At 40.5% G+C, this 24,260-nt stretch overlaps 1 protein-coding gene across 4 annotated transcripts in view; it reads right to left on the reverse strand.

Annotated features, from left to right (window-relative positions):
* Positions 1-24,260, reverse strand: part of palld (palladin, cytoskeletal associated protein) — a 70,044-nt gene that overhangs the window by 39,875 nt on the left and 5,909 nt on the right. For all 4 annotated transcript variants that reach the window (XM_008298969.1, XM_008298963.1, XM_008298954.1 and 1 more), the window contains exons 3-6: positions 2,218-2,393; positions 1,425-1,485; positions 550-667; positions 371-433 (exon numbers count right to left, since the gene is read on the reverse strand). In XM_008298969.1, the coding sequence (XP_008297191.1) occupies positions 371-433; positions 550-667; positions 1,425-1,485; positions 2,218-2,393 (418 nt within the window). The remainder of the gene's footprint in view (positions 1-370; positions 434-549; positions 668-1,424; positions 1,486-2,217; positions 2,394-24,260) is intronic.

Below are 24,260 nucleotides of genomic sequence, written 5' to 3' on the forward strand. Positions count from 1 at the left end.
AGATGTACATACAGATAGCTGTGGATACCATGGATTCGTATTTGTTGCTTTTATACCTTCCTTTCTCTCCCACAAGAGTCTGCTTGGAAGTAGGCATAGGCAGTAGGTTGTATCTATGTAATCACATTTGCACTACTGCCCTTGTAGTGATAGTCACAATGTGGATGCAAATTTTATGCAACACTTTCCGCGTCCATGTGGAGCACAAAAATTATGTAACTGTACTGCAACTGCAGCATGAGGGCCATAGTGCAAATATGTAGTTACAACCTACTACGTATGTATGGAACAAGTAGGTTCAAGCGGACTGCAAGGGAGCATAATCAAGACTTTACTTTTCATGGATAGTATGTTGTATAAGCAGGCCTACCTTAGTGAATAGAGGAGGCCCGGACACCTCACCACCATACAGCGAAGACACCGGGCTCTGCATCTAGAAGGCAACACGCATTTATTTTTATTGAACAAGTAGAGTCCTTTCAGAAAGAGAATTTTCATACATGTTTGAGCTTATGTGACTCCATTGTCCTGTTAGCTGTAGGTTCTTACCCGCTGTGGGGGCTGAGACAAGGACTGGACCAAGGTGGAGCGGTGAGGAAGCACCTCGGGGGTTTTGGGTGACGATGAGCGTATCGTTAGGGACATTGAAGTAGTCTTCTTCTGCACTCTAAAATAAGCAAAACACAAGTTAGCACACAAGAAAAAGCACTTTGCTGCGGAAAAAGGAGAAATGTCTCAACTCTATACGCCTTTAGTTAAAATGTGAAAGAAAATTGTCTCCCCAGCAATTAAGATGATATCAGTGATCTTGGCTTTAGTTTTGTAAACAGAAAGGGAAGCATAAATCAGGAAGTAGTCCAGATGGAGGAAGATTTATACAACAGATAATAATCCAAAACATTCTGAGAACTAGCAAATACTCAGAGCGGTTACTGTAATGTAGCGTGCAAAAAAAATTCCCAAATGCATTATTTTGATAATAGAAACTGTTAATTTTATAGTGGATGGAACAGAACCAGAAAAAATAGAATAAAAGTTAAGAAATCCCTTGCCTCATAGCCCATCTTGTCATTAAATTTACAAGTTACCACTAGTTTATGTATGAAGCAGAACAGAATTTTTGAAGGAAAAAAGTGAAAGTGATGTGAGGTAAAGAGGTTAACATTTAGAAATTAATGCAGGGGACAACCTTAACAGGATAATATTTTTTTCAACCATATTAACCTGCTGCACCTCTCATTATAAAGATTGTGGCCTGTGTACTGGGTTGGGGTTACGGCTCTTTGAAGGTCTTTTAAGGGCCTAGTTAAGTAGGAGCAGGCAGCAGACTTGATTAGCTGCTGCAGGGCTCAGTTAACCCGTTCAGGGGTTCAAGGTTCACTGGGCTACCCGGTCACAAGAGGTCATGCAGAAAACCTACGTACTGAGGCATGGTTCCTGATCTAGACTTTGCTCCTTCTCCTTCTGAGTCTGAGGACGAAGCCCCTGCAAAGAGACGAAAACAGAAACATTGGTGGTTTTTGTTATGTGATATAGTACAGTTTCTCCAAGACAGATGAACAACAGACTCCTGGGAAAATAATTCTGCTTTTTGAAAAATGTGCTTTGTGACTGCATTTTTAAAATAAAACCCTGTGCAACAAGAATAATATTTCTTGTCTTATATAGACAGTTTTCTTGCGCTAGAAGGACAACATTCCACTTTGTGCCTTAAAGAAATATTGCGTTTGTGCAGTAGTGCGTTACAGCTGAATAGCCACCAAGAGACGGGGCTGAACAATGAATTGATTTTGAATCCAAATTGCAATTTGAAAAAAGGCAATTAGCAATTCACTGCTGTAATTCCGTGTTATTTGATTCAAGCATATTGAAACTTTCAGGGATTGTTTATGCAATTAATCTATATAACACGGTTCAGGCATGCATGCTGTGGTTCAGCTGACCTAAGCCCAGCCTCATTGTTTAATAAGCCACACCTCATACATTATGCAGCATGTCTGGCCCAGGGTCTAAACCGTCAAGTCAATAGTTTACAAATTCATGCCTTTCTCCTTGTACCTCACGTGCAACATGTTTTAAATTCTGTGCCACAGTGAATATGGCACTGAAGTTCAACTAAAATATATTACAAATCAAATCGCAATATAAGAAAGATCACAATTAGAAAATTGGCAAAAGCAATTCAGTAATTTAGTGAGGTGAAAACACATTTCTGACCTTCAATGTAAACCTCAGCAGAGGTGTTGTCTGCTCCAAGGCTGTTGGAGGCCACGCAGGTGTAACGTCCAGTGTCTTCCTCAAAGGCTTCAGCGATCACCAGCGTGTGCAGGTCACCATCCCTCCAGATCTGGATGTCAGGAGAGTTGTGCAGCTCACGGCCTTCACAGAACCACCTGGCAGAGGCGGTACAAAATACAGCTTCAATTACTTGTTATGACAGTAACAAATACTGACCAAAGTCCTAGAGTAACTGAAGAGGACTGCTTCACCAGGTTATTAACCTGGACCATTATTATATACCATATTGATCATTTCTCTGATTATTGTTTTTTTTAACACCAATTCCAAAGAAAATAAACTAATTCAGAGAGCCACTTTGAAAGATTGCTTATATTAAATCTTAGCCAGCGTTGATCAGAAGGCATGTGGGAGACTCTGAAGTCAACTGGAAGAGGGTTCTTTGCAAAAAAAAAATGGACCTTTATGACCATCAAACTAGATGCTAAGTTTGGCAACACTAAACACCAGCATCATCACCAAAACACCCCCTAACATTATCACTAGCACACCATCTCCACTGTACAGAGCAGGGGAAATACTAGCTTGTAACTATACTTTTTATAAAGAATTTTTGTGTAGGATGCGTTTTATAGGCGCTGTAGACAAACCTATACAAAACTTTCATTAGACACCACTGGCAATAAGATTCATGACGGAAATGTATGTCTCTTTTCAACAAACTCTTATCTGACAAGCACAAGCCATCACTCTTCTTGACAAACACACAAACTTAAATACAACTCTGCCAAATATGATGGAGGCCTGCCAATCAGCTTCACATTCATAACTACTCATTCACACACACCTTCTGGGCATGTCTGAGTTTCCGTATCTGCCAAACATCAGCTGCCCTGAGGCGCTGACAAGACGCCGTGTTACGGGAAGCAGGAACACCCTTTCCCTCTTTCCAATCAGAGGCCTGTGTGTCTGGGCAGGCGCCTGGGCCATGCACCACCTCCCTGGGGTTCGCTAACAGGCTTTGTTCCCTGATCTGGGACCCAGGAGGGATGAGAGAGTCTCCAACACAGCCAGCTTCATCCGTCTCATCCTTCTTCACAGGGTTATGATTAAAGCAGACCCCCCAGCACCATGTTACCACATCAAATACAGGATCAAACAACAGGGGTCAAATCACCCATCTTCTTCAAACACACACAAGTGCTGGCTTTGAACGTTCGCTTTTAACGGCACTTGTGTCTTATCCTCTTTTCAAAGACTTATTATAAAGCATCAGTTCAAGACACCCGCAGTCAACTGACAGACAACTGCATCAGCACCCTTTTAAAAGAGAAGGTATATCTGTCCTGTTCACCTCCTGACCTCTGCACTGACAGGAGGAGGGGCAGGAATTCCCAAAACGCCGGAAGAACAGCTGTTCTGTCCATCCACAGCCCTGACCTGAGGACATACCAGCTAACTCAGAGAGCTGCATAAAAATTCTCGACATCCCTCTGCATGGCCATTACATGATTTTATACACCCCGGTGTGTCAGTCAAACATCGGGCTGACTCCTGTTCCAGAAAGCAATCCATCAGCCAAAACATTCAGACAACACTTCATTCTCGAGGATTTACACCTGACAGAGTGGGTGTGGGAGCCGAGAATGAGACAGAGAAAGTGAATGAATGAATGGCAAGCACAGGAACAGGAGGTGAATGAGTCAGACTGGGTCAGACAGGAAAAATGATACGCTCTGTCATTACCGAGACGGATCTCGCTGAGCGATTCATCAGTATCATTGACAGGTGGAGCGGCACAGAGCTCTGTCACTCTGCTTTCTCTACTGTTGTTTTAATGCCAAGCCCCCGATACAATAGATTCTGTATTTCCTTATCGCTCGACGAAGTGAAACAAAGGAAGCTTGGCTGGTTGTATAACGCAGCCAGACGCCGGTGTGTTAAATAATAAGAAACAGACTGTGGCATGAAAGTAATGAGCTGCTCATGGCACGAGTAGGGAGATGTTATCTGCTGGTGTGTCAGGCTTGGAAGCAGCAAAAGCCAAGAGTCATCGACCACACTTCAGCTATCTGTGCATCAAACACACCATCCAGACAGACAGAGGAAGGCTGGATCCTGTGTAACATGACTTTGTTACGGTGCGAGAGCCAAATTCTCTGGTCTAAAATTGACAGCAGCTGGCGACTGACAGTGAAAAGTTGATTTTTTGAGCAAACCAATATGTCTGTGTGGTTTTGAAATCCATTTTTCCAGATTATAACCAGGCGCAGAAAAAAGGGAAAACAACTCGTTTGGGTGGCTGCCATGTCTGCTGGGGATTTGCTTGGGAAACTCAGGTTTCTTTTGTTGGTTAAACCTCCTTTTCTTTCTTTCAAGTCGCTCAGTGTATTAATCAAAACTGGTTCCCAATGGACTTTTGTGGCCATATGCTCTAAGTCTGATGTAGACTGCACAGTACAAATCCCCTTCAATATAGGAAAATCATTTGAGACATTTTTTTTTGAGAGCCGTTAAATTAAACACATACAGCCTTGATGTAACACATGACATCATTAAAGTAATGACTATGGTTTTTGTGATGGAGGAGGTTGTTGGAGGTGCTGTGAATGAGCTTTTTGTGTGGATCATGTGTGTAGCTGTAGTTAGCGGAGGCCAGCAGGCAGATATGTTTTCCACAGGGTGGCCTGAATCAATTCAAGATCCCAAAAAAATAAAAATCCATGTTGCAGCATATGGGAGCTGAAATGCAAAAATAGAATTTCAATTCAAGCATTCATGAATGGTCTGATTTTTTTCTTTTTTTAATTAAATGGAGAAGTTTTCCATTCTGGTTAAGGCTCTCCTTGAACCTAAAACACAGACCATCTGCTCAGCAGGAGCAGAGACATGGAAATGTGTTTGGGCACATACAAAAAACAGAGCAGAGCAGGAGAGACGCTCCTCTGAGGGTTAACTAGGAAGTACAAACCACCCCCAACATGCACAATAATAAAAACCCCTTATTAATCAACCTTAATGATCCACCATTATGCATAATTACCAAGCAAACTCATTTGGAAAGAGACAGTAATGTTTATTTAATCCCCTCTCTATTTCTGTGGAATGTGCTGAATACGGAGATAGGCCCAAACAACATGGGGTGTTTTTCCCCTGCGGGAGAACCAGAACTTTGTTGAGTCACATTCAGAGCAGCAGGCACAGAAGGAATTTGACCATCAATAGCTTCAGTTGGAGGGGAAGCAGGGCGTGTTAGAATAGCATTCACTCAGCGCTCTGAGAAAACTGAGTGAAGGTAGAAGTTTCTTGGCAGAGCGCAGCTTTACCACCCATTTCCTCTTAACACAATACCATTATAAAACCCAACTATTCAGAACATGCATACAAAACAGCTAAGAGTGAACAAGCTCTTCAAGTAAAGCCTCACCTCTTCATTCACCCCCCCACCCAAAGGCATCCAGCCAACATGGTGATTAAACATCCCACCATCCCCATCAAACAGCCTGTCACCAACCCTCTGAACAATAATAGCATGTGAGAGAGCAATTATGCACATCTCAGTGAGGACAATTGAGGCCAGATGATGCCTCTGATAGCACAGGGTGCTCTCTATGCTAACCTAGTCCCATCCAGAAGAAGAGAGCATTCCACAGGACGGGCCAAACCCAAGCCCGTTGCCCTGGCCTCGATAGTGCGTGCTGAAGGGCCGCGCTCGCCTCATCTGACCCTGTTGTTATTTGCTGCTGTTGATGGAAAATTTTATGAAGCAAAGCTCAGTTTCACCACAAACCCAAACGAGCGGAGGCCAGAGCGCAGAGGGAAGAGAAAAAAAAAAACGAGAGAGAAGGTTCAATCACAAAAATGACCTTGGCAAGATGCAGGAGTGACCAGGTTGCAAAAAAAACAAAAACAGAATTCAAATAATCAATACGAAACATAGGACACCGTTAGACTACTTCCTGACACATGTTTGTCTTTCCTTTTCCTCATGAGATGACTCTCAGCGTTGAGTTTCAAGCCTGTAGACCACAGAAGTCAACCCAAGTTCAACTGGACAAGAGCAGCGGCATCAAGGCTGTCTTTATCCCTAATTACAAACTACAATACAGGTCAGCTGAAACTGCCCAAACTATAAGTAATGTTGGTGTTATTATCCACAGACAGAGAATTCTCCTAATTTATGCAAACACAAGATAGAAAGCATACAGAGTTTCCTCTTTCCCATGGATGCCGACTGAAACCAGCAGCCCTAAAGCACTCAGTGAAAGGTCTAAAAGCAAAACCATCTCACGAAAGCAAAATATTTATTTCCATCACAGTCCTCCTTAGTACAGTACGTAGTCTTCCATAATAGCATTAAAAGCACCATTTACCTCCCTCACAGGTATGCAACATCTAACCTAGCATCCATTCAGTTTCTTACACTTTTAAAGAGTTTGCTTTCGAACTCTTGAAACTCTTTACAGAGAACTGTATGGATGGTGATGCTGATCTGAACAGACTTTGCTGGTTGTCCATAGCTTTTGGTGCACAGTGAAATATCTCAAGAAGTCTCTGACAGATTGCATTTAAATGTTGTACAGAAAGTCACAAAGGATGAACCTTATCTGCCTTAGTGGTCCCTGGATTTTTATTTCCTCTTGCACTGTCTCTAAGTACACATCTTTGGCTTTTAGTTAAAAAGCTCAACAACTACTTGATGGTTTGACATGAAACTCAGTGCAGGCATGACTTATGCCTGCTTATCATCTTAAAATTGTCATTGTGGAAATGATAAGTGTACTCAAGTTATGTGTTGCCTTACAGAGCAGCTAGCATGGCTGTAGACCCAGTCTTGTGAAATACCCAAAAGCTCAAAGCCTTTGTTTAAACTAAGTGTGATGTTGCTTACAAGAACAAAATGTTAGCAGCAGATTTGTGGCAAACTGGTGCATGATTTGCAGTACAGACTGTGGTTTGCCAAAAAATGTTGTCACATGTTTGCCAACATTGTCCACCAGCGGGAAAACTTACTGGCAAACTTCCAGGAGCATCCTGCAGTATTGTAACTGGTAATATCCTAATTCCATATTGGTCATAGGCGTGAAGGTGAGCATGTATGTGACCCTCCAAACAATAAACTGTATATAGCTAATGAATAGATACATGATTTTTTTTAATTGTAAGAGGCATAAAAATACATTAAATATGAATTTGTGGCAAGTTTGCTATGTTTAGTATTCCATCCATCCATTATTTATACCTGCTTTATCCTGTGGAGGGTTGCAGGGAGGCTGGAGCTGATCCTAACTTACTTACAATGCCAGTCCATTACAGAGCCAACACACACAGAGACAGACAACAAAGCACATTCACGACCACGGACAATTTAGAATCACCAATTAACCTCAGCATGTCTTTGGACTGTGGGAAGAAGCCAGAGCACCTGGAGAAAACCCACACAGACACAGGGAGACTATACTGACTCATCACACAAAGGTTTTGCGCCCAGCCTTCATTCAGTGTTGCCAATGGTTAATTACAACTGTGTGCCAGGAACCAAACGTTTTTAGAGAGCATCTCTGCAAAGCATTGTATCTTCATTCATCACATTGTTTTGTTTTTAGGAGCTAAAATGTATTCACCCTCATCAGCATCATTTTTTAAAGCAATTTTAAGCTTTTTGATAAACCCAATGTACCATCCCAGAGCCAAATATCAGAAAGTTAGCAACTAGCTGTCAATAGCAGGTTACCATGGTAGCACATATTCTAGATCCGGCTGATTTGTCATGATCTGGTGAAGACAGAGAGGATCCTATTTGTCATTGTATTATGTTCTTCTGGAGGTTGTTGGAGCAGGTGATGCAAGGCACATTTCTATGTGAATGGACAATAAAGTGTAGTCTTATTTTACCTTAGGTTTCCAGAATAAAACTACAAGCTAGATGAGCACTCAGAGAGCACAGGCTAATGGACTATCTTGAAGTTTTGAATAATGTGATTAAAATTGAATGGCCTGTGCTCTACCTCTCCACCAGTTTCTGTAAATTCAACCAGGTAGTCATTGTGTAATCCAGATACTTTAATTAATAAATACTAATGTCCTAAATGCACTGAATGTGTAAATAGGATTGCTAAACATTAGCCATTTTATTATATATTCAGCTTGTTGTGGACTTCTGTGCCCTAGCAGTCAAAAAACTGAGAAGCACTGCTTCAATCATTCATCTGTTTATATAGATACAGATTTAAGGGTAATGTGTTGATGTTGTTTCCGTGCAGCCTGGGGCTAAATCATTTGACATGACACTTGCATGTACAAATGTTTGAGTTTTAAAAAGCTGACATGAACATGGCAGATTTGAAATGGAGCTCAGTTTAAATGCTCTGCTACGTGCAGGCGAAGGCAAATGTCCTGATTAAAGATGATCCATGCCAGAATCCGGCCTAATGAAGAAGCAGGCGCCTTCCGATGATGGAGGCCAGTTAATCGTGGCACAAGATCACAGGTCAGAGTTCAGTGGAACATTCTGGACAGCAGACAGCTGCAGATGACAGTTGAAGCACTGACCGGAAGCAATGGAAAGGAGATTTTTCTCCAAGAGATTTTTGTTATCAACTGACAACTGTCCACTAACACCAGACCTCAGTGCCAAGCAGGCAAATGTCTCAATCATCAAGAACATTAATACAAAATGTTAAATTCACACTTTGATTACCAAAAATATGACCATAAATATAATGAATACTGTATAAACTTAACTGTATTTGTCAGTGCAGGAATGAATTGTTAAAGTGACTGAAGTATGTGTATGTGTGTGTGTGTGTGTGTGTGTGTGTGTGTGTGTGTGTGTGTGTGTGTGTGTGTGTGTGTGGGGGAGAACTGAAATAGTGACAGACATGTGCAGCAGCTGAACTACAAATCCACACACCTCGAGGGGGATGTCCCTCTGCACACACACATATTTACATACATTTACACGTATTTAAACATATTCCACTTAATTTCTTGTAGATGAATGAGATGTTCCAGAAAAATCATTAGACAATATAATTATACATTCATTCAAATACAAAAATACAAAACACACACAGTTTGACAAGTGTTTAGGTTGGGTTTTTTTTTAAAGAGCAACAACTAAAAACAAAACAAAACCAAAGTTCTCATACACATTTTTTTTCCCTAAAAGGCCCAAATCATCATCCTGGTTCAATGAGATGTCAACCATGTTACTTTAATTTAGGTCAAATGAGAGTCTGACAGTCACAGTGATGTAAAACCAGGCTGAAGATCAAATAAGAGCTATAATGACATAACTTCCACCCAATTACACCAGCAAATGACATTACTAACCAAGATGGTTGGTTCAAAACCTACCTGAGCTGCTGAGCTGCTCCCAGTTAGATAAACCAAAGTCAATATTGGCTCCCCTGATCTCAGGCTGCACACAGAGCTCCTCGTCCTGACAGCATGAATCACACTGAGCCTCTGACACTCTCCTCACACCAGGACAGCCACTCTGAGTCACACAGTCATACAGACATACACAACAATGCTCAGACTGAGCAGAGGGCTGAGAGGGAGGGAGCAGCCCAGAGCTGCCAAATTCCACACAAGACACAAGAGTGGAAAAAAATAAATTTAAGACTCATTTAAACAACAAAAAAACTGTTTGAGTGCTGCCCACACTGAATTCATTCATATAATTCCAGTGGTTGGTTAAAACGTCTCCATATTTTTCTCTTCCTCACAACAAGGATAAATCCCACCCAGACAAGTCAAACTCACTGCAGCTCCAGAACCCTCAAAGCTGGAAGCAGGTAAACTTCCTTTGATTGCAGGATACAAACATTTTACCAAATACAACCACGGTCTTTTTTTTGTCTCCTAAACAAAGAGGTAAACTTGCTTCTTTGTGCTTGTACACGGGTCCTGGCCACAGTCTGCTGACCATCAAAAGCACCACAGCAGGCGATGGGATCGAGTCCAATGACCCTGTCACCATGGAAACCTGTAGGCTCTGATGTGTGACTGCAGACAGAGGGGCATCACAGAAATAAAAGATGACAGAGCTACAGTACCTACTACAGTGTGGCCCAAAAAGAGAGGGCATCAAATATACTGGCCCTAACTTAATAAATCCCACATGCCAGAACTAAGTAGGCCACTTAAAAAAGCCCAGTTAGGTCTGAACAAAAATAGCTTGGATAAGTCAGGATCTAAATAGACCACTTTGAGTTGGCAGCACCTGGCAAGCACCAGACAGATGGCTGTGGCTACTGCGAGAAGTGTGCGTACGTCATTTTTTGTACGCACAAGTACACACAAAATGAGAGTATAATAATCTGAAACACTCCTAACTTCAAATCCACCTCGCTCAGCAGACATAAATCTGGTATCTGTGGTTTGTTTAGAGCCACAGGGTTGGTGGCTGATGCTCAGTCCACAACAGAATGAAAGGGTGTGGTGTGGTTCGCTCTCTGCAGGGGCTCCCCTCAGGCTTTAACGCAGGCAGACATCGGGATATTTCGGTCGCTGTCAGTGACAGACCCTGAGAAGCCTGCCGCTGGGACATGGCAGGTGGGATTATTTGTGGTGCTTGTTGCTAAAACGGTCTCCGCTCTGTGCGTCTGTGCGAGACTAAATGACAGCAAAATCTACGATGTGAAGCAAACACACATCTGACAAAGTCTTGTCCCAGCTGCCAGTGTGGGGGGAGTAACATTTTTTAAAAAGCAAAATATGAGTAACTGGGTTTAGTTCTAGTTAAGACATAAATATGTGGTCATCAGAATATGGATACATTCTTCAAATCAATAATTGGCATAAAATAATTGCTTTTTTACAGTCTACAATACTCTGACATTTAAAAGTAGTTGTTTAGTTTCTTTCTGTATGTTTGAAATACAAAAAATATCAATAAAGTTACCCCTGAATTGTTTTTCCAACTCTCCAGAGCATTCACCTTGTTGTCTTTGTATCATTTCTGTATAGCTTTTGCTGCATGCTTTGGATCATTGTTTTCCTGGAAAACAAATCTTCTCCCAAGATGCAGTTCTCTGGTGAACTGCATCCGGTCGTCTTCCAGGATTTCCCCATGCTTTGCTGCTTTCATTTTATCCTCTACCTTTACAAGCCTGCTGAGAGGCATCCCTGCATTATGATGCTGCCACCACCATGCTTCATGGTGGGCATAGAGTGTTTGTGATGATGTACAGTGTTTGGTGTCCACCAAGTCTGATGGCTCAAAAGCCTAATTTTGGTCTCATTAGACCAAATAACCTTCTTCCAGTTGACTTCAGAGTCTCCCACGTGCCTCTATTCTAGATTTAATATGAGTCTGGCTTTCTTGTTGTGACTCTCCCATAAAACCTTGACTATTGACGAACCTGATCAACAGTTATTGCATGCCGTCGCACTCATTTCACTTGCTAAAGCTTGTAACACCTTCAGAGGAGTCACTGGTGTCTTGGTGGCCTCTCTCATTAGTCTCTTTCTTGTACAGTCACTCAGTTGTTTGAGGATGGCCTGCTGTGAGCAGATCTACACATATGCCATCTTTCATTTCTACACAATGGATTTAACTGTACTACCAAGGGATATTTAGTAAGTTGGAAATTTTCTTGTATCCATCCTGTGACTTATGCTTTTCAAAAACCTTTTCATGAGTTGCTTGGACTGTTCTTATGTCTTAATGCTGCTGCTACAGCCAGGAGTACTGATTCATCAGTGATTCCAGACACAGGTGTTTTTATTCTACAGTCATTTAAGACACATTCGCTGCACTCACATGGTCTGCATTTCACTAACTGTGTGACTTCTAGCACCAATTAGCTGCCCCTGTGTGGAATTAGGTGAGTCACTTTAAAAGGGTGAATACTTCAGCAATTACTTATTTTACGGTTTGTATTCTTAATTAATTGACTTTGTATAAATCTGTTTTCATTTTAATATAAAAGAATCTTTTAGTAAATTCTGGTCAAAAAAGCCTCATTATATAGACTATCAGTAAATGTGAAAAAGCAATAAAAGGAGAAAACTTCCAAGGAGGTTGAATACTTTTTAAAAGCAATGTACATGTCTGGAAACCTTTAAATAACTGTTTAAGAACTACATCATGCTGGTATGCAAGCTGGCCTCCTCACTTGCATGTACTTTTGATGAGTTGAAAGCCAAAGTGATGCCCCTAACTCTACTGATCCTGGGTTCAACCTGTTTAACGTTGCAGCGTGAATACTACATTCACTGCGACACATGCAGTAATTATGTAAAACTATGTTGAAGTAGTCCAAAGTTTTTAAAATATGTTTCTCATTTTGATTGATTTAATAGAACACATTACAAATGACATTTTGAGGGCATGTATTCTGTAATCTAAAGTGAAATACATTTTAAAACCTTCAAGCGCTGCCAGTTGCCACACACAGTCATGCGGTTCTTTTATTCAAATTCTTCTGGTTTGTGATGGACCTTGCTCCCATTTGTAGCGATAACAACATGAAAAGCCCCATATTTCCCCTAAACCACTATAAAACCTGGTTAATAAGAGGAAAGGTTTTTACAGTCTCGGAATGTTCCCATTAATTGCTGAACAACTGACGCGGCCTTCTTAGACCCACTGCTTGGTCTTGCTGGTCATGTAATCAAAAAATACATTTAAAAAAATGTGGAGAAGGTAGCAGCTTTCAAATACCAAGCCAACAAAATGAACTTGCAACATGCTGTATTTATTAAAGACCCCTCTGGTGAAAATCAAGTTGTCTTTTTTTTTTTACCTTGTTAGCGTGTCCATATGGTGGTTTTTAAATGCTGAAAGACATATGAGGAGCTAAATCGGCAGTCATAGCTATGACTGACCATTACACAATTCTTTACACCAGTCCACCAATTGCAACATGATATATAATAATTATAAAATACGAAAATAGCAAGGTAGAGCAGGAATGCATCTTGTAAGATCAATTTCTAAAATGAAATAAATGTAAAATGCAAAAATATTAATACCACTAGGAGAAACTAAAAGCCATTAAAAACGTGCGACTTGAGATTTTTCTTAAAAGTATCAGCGGAGGTGAAACACAAGTCTCATAAGTCCTATTCTTTAAAGACTCCCTTTAGTGAAAATCAAGTTTTTACCTCGTTAGCATCTACATTGTGTTTTTTATATTCAAGAATGAACATCATGAAAGAAATAAACAGTCTGAGCCATGGCTGAGAATTTCCACCTTTGACCTTTTTCCACCTCTCACCAAAACAGGATAAAAAAAAAGAGAGAGAGAAAAAAACTTGGAAATAAATCTATAATAGGGGTTGGATCTACAACAAACCAACTTGCAGTGGTGGAGTTTTCTTTATCATTATTCTTCCAGTCAATCATTAATGACTGACACAGGGAGTTCATGGATCTGCGCAATCTAGGTCATTTTTGGACAGAAAGGGATTATCGTACTGTAAAAAAAAATAAAAATAAAAATCTAAATATGCAACCTAGATAGACAGAGATGAGTTTTTAGGGGTTAAATCAATGACCTGAGAGACATTTCAACACACAGACATTCACAGATGCACAAGGACACACTGAAGCATTCACACACAAATGCAAAATAGCTCCCCAGTCCCACCACAAACAACCAAACTTGCATGCATATTAAATCATACACCCACTTACGCATAATGTTTCACTGTTTGAAAAGGTCCTTCAGGGGTCAGTTGACATCACAAAAAAATGGGGGCATGCTGTCATGGCAACTTCTGTTTTTGCTCCAAGGAGACCGAATGACACTAACAAAAACAGAGGCTATGTCCTCTCATGATGTCATACAAGGACAATATATCCTCCCAACTGTCAAATAAATCCAGCAGGAAAAACCAACAAAAGCAGCATCCAGAAGGGCCCGAAATTAAACAATATCAGCCATATGAAGTAAATGAACCCGCGTATTTAAACAGCAGCATGGAGCCTCTTCTGAGAGGAAGCTGGATAACAAGATCAGATGTCTAATTACCCCCCCTGTTGTTGAGGTTACACATGTTTTGGAGTATTTTTCAAACTATTTGCAAAAACTCGCTGTGGGTACAAGCAACTGTAATTGTGACCGGTGTGGTTCTGGGATTGAGGAAGTTAACCAGACTCCTTCCTTCAACATAAAGTACACACCTATAGGAGCGCCTCGACAAATTTCCGCAATTTACACATTTCTAAGCTTTCCCATAACCTCAGCCATCGATCTTCCTGCCACTGAGCAATTTCGGATGAAGCAAAAACCACACAGCAGTCTGCGTCAGACAATTTTAGGTATGTATCATAACTTTCTGGGAACGACAATTAGATGGAGTTAATGCAATGGCTGAACCACACTGAGCAGATCTGTGGTCACACGCTCTGAGTCACCTCTGTGCAGCGAGGTCTTTCAAAGAGGAACTGTAATGAGTTTTGGTCGTAGTTGTCGTTCTGAACCAGGTGCGATTTGTGACTCAAGACAGTTTTTATAAAGAGGGAGGTGGTGTACTTTCAGCCATCTGCACTCCAAGACACATAAATATACCAGAACAAAAAAAAAAAAAACAAATGTGCATGACCCCCCTTTTTACCAGCCACCCACGGCCTCGCCACAAACATGCAAACACACAAAAACATTTGCTTCCATGACAGTCAGACCACCTCTCCTCATCTATGGCTGAGTAATGCACCTCAGCTTTGAATATTTTCAGCTCCACAGCCAGCCTGAGGACTGACACTGATAAGATATTTTGCAAACTGGATGCCCATTACGGAGCACAAAGCGACACCCTGTAATTCTGCTGCTGCTGAAAGCTGAAAAAAGGACGAGAAATTACAGTAAATTTCCTGCCAACAAAAGACTCGAGGAACTCTGTGACCTCTTCTCCAAATTTATGGGCTCAGATCTGAGCTCAGCTTGCACACACACAACAGCCACGCATTAAACATGTTCTCCTTGTGTGAAACCGAACCCCGCGGACCCCCCACTCCTGCTGTCGCTCCCCACGATATCAAGAACCTAAACTAGAGAGGGTGGGAAGTGAAGGGATGTTTTATTCAACCGAGGCAAAGACAAACACGGAGAGACGAAGGAACGAAGATGCATATCTTGAGTTTCTATGTAAGACAGTTTAACTTTTGCACAGCTGTTATCCTGTCACATGTACATGGGAAGGAGGACTTGAGCTTGTTTTTATGAGTCCCATTTGACCTCTCGTCTGCTCGTAAAACAAGTATCGCAGTGCAGATTTTTTTTTCCACAACACAGCCAAGACCACAATACGTTTACACACATTCTGCAGTTTTAAGCACCTACGGAGTTTGCTGCTGCTTCTACACACAAACTACTTACAACAGCACACCCTAAATTCCACCACTTCAATATTGTCAGAGATACATAATTGAATCGGGCTCGACTTCAAACACAACTCTTTGGCAGCCGCACAGGAATCCAACGTCGAGGAAAAATAACAGACGAAAATATCTCATCAAAAGGCAGATTACTGTAAGCTGAATCTAATGGCCATGCCTTATCAAGCATGATGAATAGCAGAGTCATTTAACAGGTGAGCTGAGGAATGCAGCGCCGTGCTTACTGTTCACAGTCCAGCTGTGGAACAGACTCGATGACTCAAACCTTAACTGAGCGCACAGAGACAGACGTAAAGTGCCGCCGCTGCAAACAGAAGTTCTTGATCATGTCAGTGACATAGCAGGCAGATCTATGGTGACTTTACCGCTCCTGAATTTGGTCATGCATAGCTGGTCAGCTTTGCTCTCCATAAACACTGTAGAAAGTGAATGTTTTATTAACATTTTTCTTGAACAATTTGTTGTTATTTTGCAGATTCTACTGTTTTCTTAATTACAGATAATAACTGGTAAATTCTCAGAAAAAGTAATAATTTACGTTTTAACTGTAAATTTTTTATATAAATGGTAATTCATTCTTTTGCAATGTTTTACTAAAAAAATTATTTTTTACTGTATTTAAATCCAAAAAAAGTATTATTATTTTACAGATTTTTGCTGTTATTTGACAGAAAAAAACAGTATATTAAGGATTTTTAAAAATGGCAAATTATTTCTGTTATTTTGCAAAATTTCCCTGTTTTATAAAATTACAAATAACATAGAGTAAAATCACAGAAATTAGCATTCATTTAGATTTCCACATCAAAAATCTGCATTTTCAAACATGATAACTGTTCTTTTAAAATGGTAAACTGTAAAACTACACTTTTTCACTGTGTTTAAATCTGTAAAAAACAAAAACAAAACATTATTGTTGATTAAAAGACAAATTATGTACATTAGGTTTTAAAAATGGTAAATAGCATTTTAGGTATTGTTTTACAGAATGTCCATGTTTTGTTAATAACAATATCCAGTAAAATCACTGACAAAAATATGAATTTACATCTTAAATGTAAAAAACAAACAAACAAACAAACAAAAACAAACAAACAAACTGAAAAAAACTGCCAAAATTATACATAATGTCCACATAAAAATCTGGATTTTTAGAAATAGAAACACAAATGTACATATTTTTTCTGTATTTACATCAGCTAAATTATTTTCACAGTTTTTACATTTTTTTTTAACATTACAGTATTCCACTGTTGATCCTTGCTGCCAGATTTTCAATTATTTTTTCAGTGTATTCACGATTGAAAAGCCTTTTTGTGAGGTTTGAGCAATCTGAGCGGTTGTGTTCTGACTGATTTCCAGTGAACATTCAGGTTTTACTGACCGTAGTTGGCTTGATGGACTTGGTTAATGGTGGTGGTAAGTGTGTGTCTGTTTACGGATGATGTCAAACAGGCCTCTAACACCAGAGGAGGAGGACAGAGTCAGGATTTATGGAGTGTCCTCGGCCCATCCTCCTGTTGAACTTGTCTTGGATTACCATCCTCCCGCCGTGCATGACTGCTGCTTTTGTCCACAACAGACATGCCTCATATTAAATCTGGTATTCCACTTCTTCAACTGTCACTGATCCACTTATATAACTCCCTACAAATCCCCTTTCCCTCTACTCTCATGTCTTATTTAACCCTTTGTCAGATGATGGTTTAGTTTCGTGCTAATTTATTGACCCTGTCTTGGTTGTCCATATATTTAAGGCAAAAAAAAAAATCCCCATTCCATCTTGTCCTTGTCCAACGACATAGTAAAAGGACACTGTGTTGGGCTTTTTAGGAAAAGAAAACTCTTTTCTCAAGGTATTACACGACACACTGATTAGGCAGAAAATGTGATTTCAATGAGCCCAGAATCCTCTTGGCTGTGTCTAAGATTATTAGACCTCTGGATTAAAAGCCTGACTGATACTGGATATTCTGGACTAAAGCCAATGCCAGTTTTTAAGGAGTAAATATATATTGTACAATAATCTTCAAACACATATGTACATACAGTATATACATACACGTGTATGATCAACAATTTCCCTGAGGTACCCTACCGAAGGGATCAATAAAGTTCTATCTAATCTAAGTTCTATCTAATGATACATGATGCATGAGGTACACTGAAAAGAAGAAATGAGGGAGTCACTTTCCAGCAATGTATTTAAACAAACTACAATGGTAAAGACACCACTTTACTCCGCACCATCATCTGCTCAGCTGTGACATGAGCTCTGTTATATGTGCTGCCGACAGTGCTGAGAGTATTGTGGAGTTGGAGACCCACTGTTGTGCAAACTGTGTGATAAAATAATTCACAAATGACATCAAACATTGTTTTTCAGCATTATGTTGTCTAAAAAAAACCCAGAATATTGGTACAGATTGGACAACTTATACACAGATACAGATATATCTGTGGCAGACAATAAACGTAGGCTAACTTAATCAGTCGAATTAAAAGTTGCAATTTACATTACAACATAATGGGTTAATGCGAGCATATGTAACTCCTGCAAAGTTAAACAAGCACAATAAATATATACCAGATATAGGCACTAAATACGCAGAGGTTGAAGGAACACTGTTTCACTGTGTTTTTAAGTTGCAGAAAGATTAAAGCATTTTGGAAAGAGGTCACAGTTACGTGTGAGGAGATCACTTCAAAAAGAACTTCAAGGTATTTCTACTTGGTCTACATCCAAAAGAACATAATTATGATAAAAATGAACAAATATGGATGAATCTTAGTTTTGTAAATGCCAAAAAGTTGATACTTTGTTCTGAAACCTTTTTTTTTTTTTTTAATCACAGGCCAACTGTTACATAGTGGAGAAGACCAAAGATGTCAGACTGTTCACCAGAAAGAATGTTTGTTGTTACCATGCAGACTTTATAAAGATGTAAAAGTTGTAGAAGAGTCACTAAGGATAATTAATATGGATTGACATCTGTTCAGAGAGGCAGCTCACTGTTCATGTGTTTAATTTTTTTTGTGTTTTTATGCCTGTTTGTTTGAAAAAAAAAATAAGACGTATTTAAAAAAAGGATTAAAACTTATTTTTTCTTACACTAGATGTTTATAATGTTTTGAATTTGCTAAAATAGAAAACCTAGAAAAACGAAAGAACACGTCACAGTCAACGCTAGCGGCTGTCTTGTCTTTGTATGAGTCTATAGTGGAAACATAGAGAAGATTAATGTGAATTTTAGGTCTATTTGTGTGATTAGCAGTCAAGGTCAGAACCCTCCTAAACTGGAAGGTGAGCAGGAAAAGTCTCACCTCGTCGGGTGAAACTTCACACTCTGTCTCCAGGCCAGCAGAGGACCGAGGCCACCGCTGAGGCTCAGACAGGGCAGCTCCATCCGTCACCACTGACGTTAACGTACCGGTGAAGAATACCGCTAACAGACGTCCATCTGACTGTTTTATTGCTGATACCTCGCTGCCTACATGTACATAATCTGCAGTAGGCCAGATCTGAAAGTTATGGAAAAGGTGTGCACGGTCTGCTCAGAGGTGATATAGATTACATGAAAGCTACTTTGTCTATTTATGGTCCCCTTACCAAACTCTCTGGCAGCCTGCAGTGAACAAGCTCAAATGTACTCACGCCTTCGAAAACATCTTTGCACACAGTCATGAACACGGTTCAGTTATCAGCAAGGTGAGAACTAAATAATACGTCAAACTGACTACCTCACAGCAGCATGCCAAATCTCTGTACAGTTTCTGTAGTTAAAGTCACACCTTCTTAAATGTTTTCATGTTCCAGGAATGTTAAGTTCCTGACAAATAGCCCCCATATAGTGTAAAGTTACGGCCTCAGTGCAGCACCCACAGTCTCTCCAGGCTCTCTCATTATGTGGAGCTTAAATATGAAATGACATCATGCTTGCAAAATGTCTTTTTAGGAAAGGCAGGTATAAAAATACCAGCGCTTTTCCCTTTTCCCCTCCTCCTGCTGAGATCAAATGAGCCCATGAGGGAGAATTTAAAATTACGGCCTTCCAGAAACAGGCCAAACAGTCAGCATTACAGTCGGGCTACGTCATGAGTCAGCAGTGGGTCACCTGCTATGACCTCATACCGAGTCTGTTTCACAAAATGTAGAAGGAAGGGCTACTGTAAGTCAGTACGGAAAAAGCTTCTGCAACAACAGGCTGGTGTGTCAGGACGGCATTGTTCCTGTTTCTGTGTGTGAAAGTGTCCAAAGTCCGTGTAGCACTAAAAAGTCTGCAGGAAAAAAGGAGAAAATGAGACGAGAAACTGAAAACCAGATCAAAACAGAGGCCAAAGCAGAAACCAATAAAACTGTTATCTTCCTTATCATGTCCTATTTCAATGATATAGTCACTGTCCTATTTTAACTATAGATGTGAAACCAAAACACAAGTTAAACAGTAGCCAAACAACATGACTTTCACCATATTTTTGTTCTATTCATATAATCTGGTCCCTTTCATCCACATGTACACACCAGCAGAAAGAGTAATAGCTGATTACGATCTCATATATAAAAACAAGACAACTGATTTTACTACCACAGCTGATGTTTGTAACTCTGTTGTATCTTGGTTTTCTTATTTGTTCTTAGTTAAGTATTGTTTTGTTGCTCAGTAATAGTTTTGATTTCACATTCTTCAAATCTTGAAATTGCAAATTACACACAAAGGCCCTCTTTAAGCTTGATAAAATGTCCATATGGTGTTTATAATATGCCAGAAGATACATCATGAGTTAAATAAGCAGTCAACACCATGGCTGAATATTTCTACCTGGAAACTGCAGCATATTGATGACAGTGTCATCAACATAGATTCAAACTTCCAGAGTTTCATAAACCTAAAAAAAAAATCCTTGCCAGTTTGCAGGATGGGGATTTCCACATCATTCTTCTTCTTCAGAATCAGTTTACTGTTCAAACATGTACACCTCAATTAATCTAATCCATCTTAAGGCAGGTGGGACTTATTTTAATGAAAAAGCTTCGAAATATGTGACTTTAATACAGAAAATATGTCTGATGGCAAGCTGTGCAAAGGCCAGGATGTGTCTCAATTTGACCAAACAGCAGACATATAGAAAAGAAATGCAATACAAACTAGTGCGTGGGGTATTTTTGACTGTGAGTGAGTGACAGGAGAAACAAAAGGTGCCTCTCTTGTGATTAGACAGTCAGCGATTTCAGTTTTGTGGCTGAAAAGGAAGGAATTATTCCACAGTATGTTCAAGCTTTGGGGTTTCTGGAACTAAATCATGCCTGTTAGAGGGGCAGGCCTTTCGGATTAGTCAAAAAAAAGAAGGATAAATAGAGCAATTTATCGAGCAATTTATCAAGCAAAAAGATGAAAAACAGAAGTAATACTTAATAGATGCTTGTGTGCTCTTTTATGTCTATGTGTCTGGCTGATCGGGTTTTGCTCAAACAGGAGAAGTATGTCTAAGTTTGAACAAGAATCACACCGATTATTTGACAACAAATTCCATCATCAATCTATGGAATGTCGTCTCCTCCTGATGGTGGAGACGCCGCCTCACATAGATGTCTTGGAAGAATTCCTCGGCGGCCTCTCATCTTCCAAAAAAGTTTCCCCTGTGGTTTTTGCGTCTTTGGTTAAAACCGAGAATCCGCGGCTGCTGCTCTCTACTGTAACTGCCCATCTCTCTCCATTCAAAACCAAGTCAAGTTCTGAAATGCCTTGTTTGCACAGCAGGCAGTTAGTTTAATGACATGGAAGAGCATCAGACAAAATGCCTTTGAATGGCATGCCACAATTGGAGACGGGTTTGTTCTGTCTGTTTTGCAGTTTAATGAAATAGTGGGATATCAGTGAGCAGGCACCTGTTTGTTGTTTTGCACAATGAGACCTCACACGATCAAATTTGTTTAGAAATGCTCTGTTTAACGACACTAACGCACACACACTGACTGAATACATTCCCTCATGCCAAGAGCTAATCTTAACCCAAAGCTTGCCCCTTGAAGAAGTGAAAACAGGCTGAAATGACCTCAGACTGAAAAAATGCTCAGGTTTCCACAAGGATATAACTCCCATGCATCCCAATACCAGAGATACATCATTATAAACAGAGCGTTGCATAAAGCATTGTGTGTGAGGAGCATGAGAGCACACTGAAGAATACCAGGCGCTCAGCACCGTAAGACTCTCCGGCCGAGACAAATTGTGGTTGACCACGGAGGACCGCGCCCAGCAGCCGGCCACTAGGAATTCCTCTTTCACTGGCCGTGCAAAACGTTGGCATCATCCGCTCAGCGCCAACCCACCATGCTGAGAGAAGGAACAGATGCATCACCTGCACCTCGGATTACCAACTGCTGCTCATAGGAAATAAACACTAAATAGAAAAACAACACTAAAAGCTGTTGTTAAAACCTGTAAAAACTAATCACTGTGTTTTTGTTCCATGAAAAATAATCTCTTCCGGCCTTAAAATGGCTTAAATGTAACTCTTCACAGTTGCCTCCTTTGAAATGATGAAGTACCCCTCTCTTTCTGTACTCACTCCTCCACTACTCGAGCACACCAGTATGCCTACAACTCTGCTTAAACGTGTCTGTGAAGATTCTCAGTCATCCAGGTCATGGTTGTTCTCGTAGTTTAATCGTAGTAACTGGACTTGCTTGAGTTTCTTGAAGACGTTTCACCTCTCATCCAAGAGGCTTCACCGGTTTTGACTGACTAGTTGGGAATTCCAGATACTTATATCCTTAAGGAGCCATTAACACTTGAGTTTGCTCCTTACCCTCATTATGAGTCGTTAGTACTCCCCCTGCCACAGTGGGGTTCGTTAAGACCTTTTGTGGCGAGGTGTGAATGTGGTTTCATCTTTTCCCGAAGTGTGTAGCAACATGTCTGTGAAGATTCTCAGACATCCAGGTCATGGTAATTGTTAATGGCTCCTTAAGGATAGAAGTATCTGGAACTCCCAACTAGTCAGTCAAAACTGATGAAGCCCCTTTGATGAAAGGTGAAACATCTTCAAGAAACTTAAGTAAGTCCAGTTGTTACGATTAAACTATAAGAACTCTGCTCAGACACTGTGAAGCTACTCTGAGCTACACAATGCACAAGTTGTTACGTTTCACTTCAGTCATTCACAACAAAACCAGACACCGATTCTGAGGAAAAACAATGACTACAATCTAAATGAATTTCTTTGTTTTGGTGTATATGAAGATCCAGAAGTTTTCATTTTTGTATTTGTCATTGGTACTCTACTTTCAAGGTGGAATTGCTCAGCCATGGCACTGACTGGAATTAGTTGTCTGGGTGTTATTATGTGATGATTGTGACTGTCTAGCTTTGTGATATTTTGCACGTGTGGATGTTTTTCAGTTAATCTAAATTATTTAACCCTGTTTGAAGTATTATATTTGCAAATGAAACATGCTGAGGACGACATCAGTTATATTAAAAGTGAGTTTGGTTTCTTGTTTGGCTACTGTTCTGGTTTGGGTTTTGGTTTCAGGGCTAGTTTTCTGTTTCTTTCCTGCAGACTCTTTGGCGCTACGTTGACTTGAGACACTTCGACACACAAATACAGGAAAGATGCAGTTCTGGCACACACCAGCCTGTTGTTGCAGAAGGACTTGCAATACTACAAATAACAGTTACAACAGCCACAAAATACACCACATGAACATGTCAAGAAGGTCATTTTTTATCAGTTCTTTAAGTCACGTGTCTGCTGCTACACACAAATACAAACAACAGCGGACGAGCTCTCACAAGAAAGACTGCTAGAAAGGTCTTCTTACTCACAATCAAGTGTGGAGTTTTTGTGACCTTATTGTTCTGTGCATTCATCACATACAACTAAAGCTGCACACAGTTTTGGCCTTGCATTTCCACAAAGTGCACAGTTCTGCTTTGAAAAGTAAACAGTTTGCTGCCATCTAGTGTCCACAATCAGTCAGCAACACTGGAGCTGACGGCAGTGCACAGACAATACTGAGTGCTCTTCAGTGAAAGTGCAAAAGAGACAATTGATCGACAAAACCTGCTGCGCAAATCTGCTCTCAGATACTTTATATAACTCAATTCACTTTCCACAGCATCGACATCACAACCTCTCAGCAACAGTAACAGGAGGAAAAGGCAAAGCACTTCTCATTTCTCAGATTTCCGCCCATTTTCTGTCTTATATAACGTCAGTACTGCCACGGTGTCTGGCCTCTCCTGTTTCCCTCCGGTTAAACACACCACGCACTACCTTCATATTCCCCAAGAAGGTGTGGGGAGATGTGGAGCCTGGTGACTGAAAACGCCTTGTCATTGCATTGCCTGCATTCCTGTGCCTGGCTCCTATTGGCCTGAAGACTATTTATACAGCCGTGGCAGAGGCCCCTCATAGCCTACTGGGGAGATACACTTCCTGGGCGGCTGGCTTTATGTCTCTTGACTGCACAAACACCTGAAAACCTGCTCAACATTGCCTGAAACAGAGCCTCTTTGATTCAATGGGGTGCTTTGGAAGGTCTACCATTGCAATCAAAGCTGGTTAAACCTGCATTATTTAAATGCTAAATACAATTGCAAGGTGTCAAAAGATACCAAATGTGCAAAGATTTCAAGGGGATGCAGGATATAGGTACCCTTCA

The sequence above is a fragment of the Stegastes partitus genome, unplaced genomic scaffold (genome assembly GCF_000690725.1).
Source record: "Stegastes partitus isolate 25-593 unplaced genomic scaffold, Stegastes_partitus-1.0.2 Scaffold30, whole genome shotgun sequence".
NCBI classification, from domain to species: domain Eukaryota; kingdom Metazoa; phylum Chordata; class Actinopteri; family Pomacentridae; genus Stegastes; species Stegastes partitus.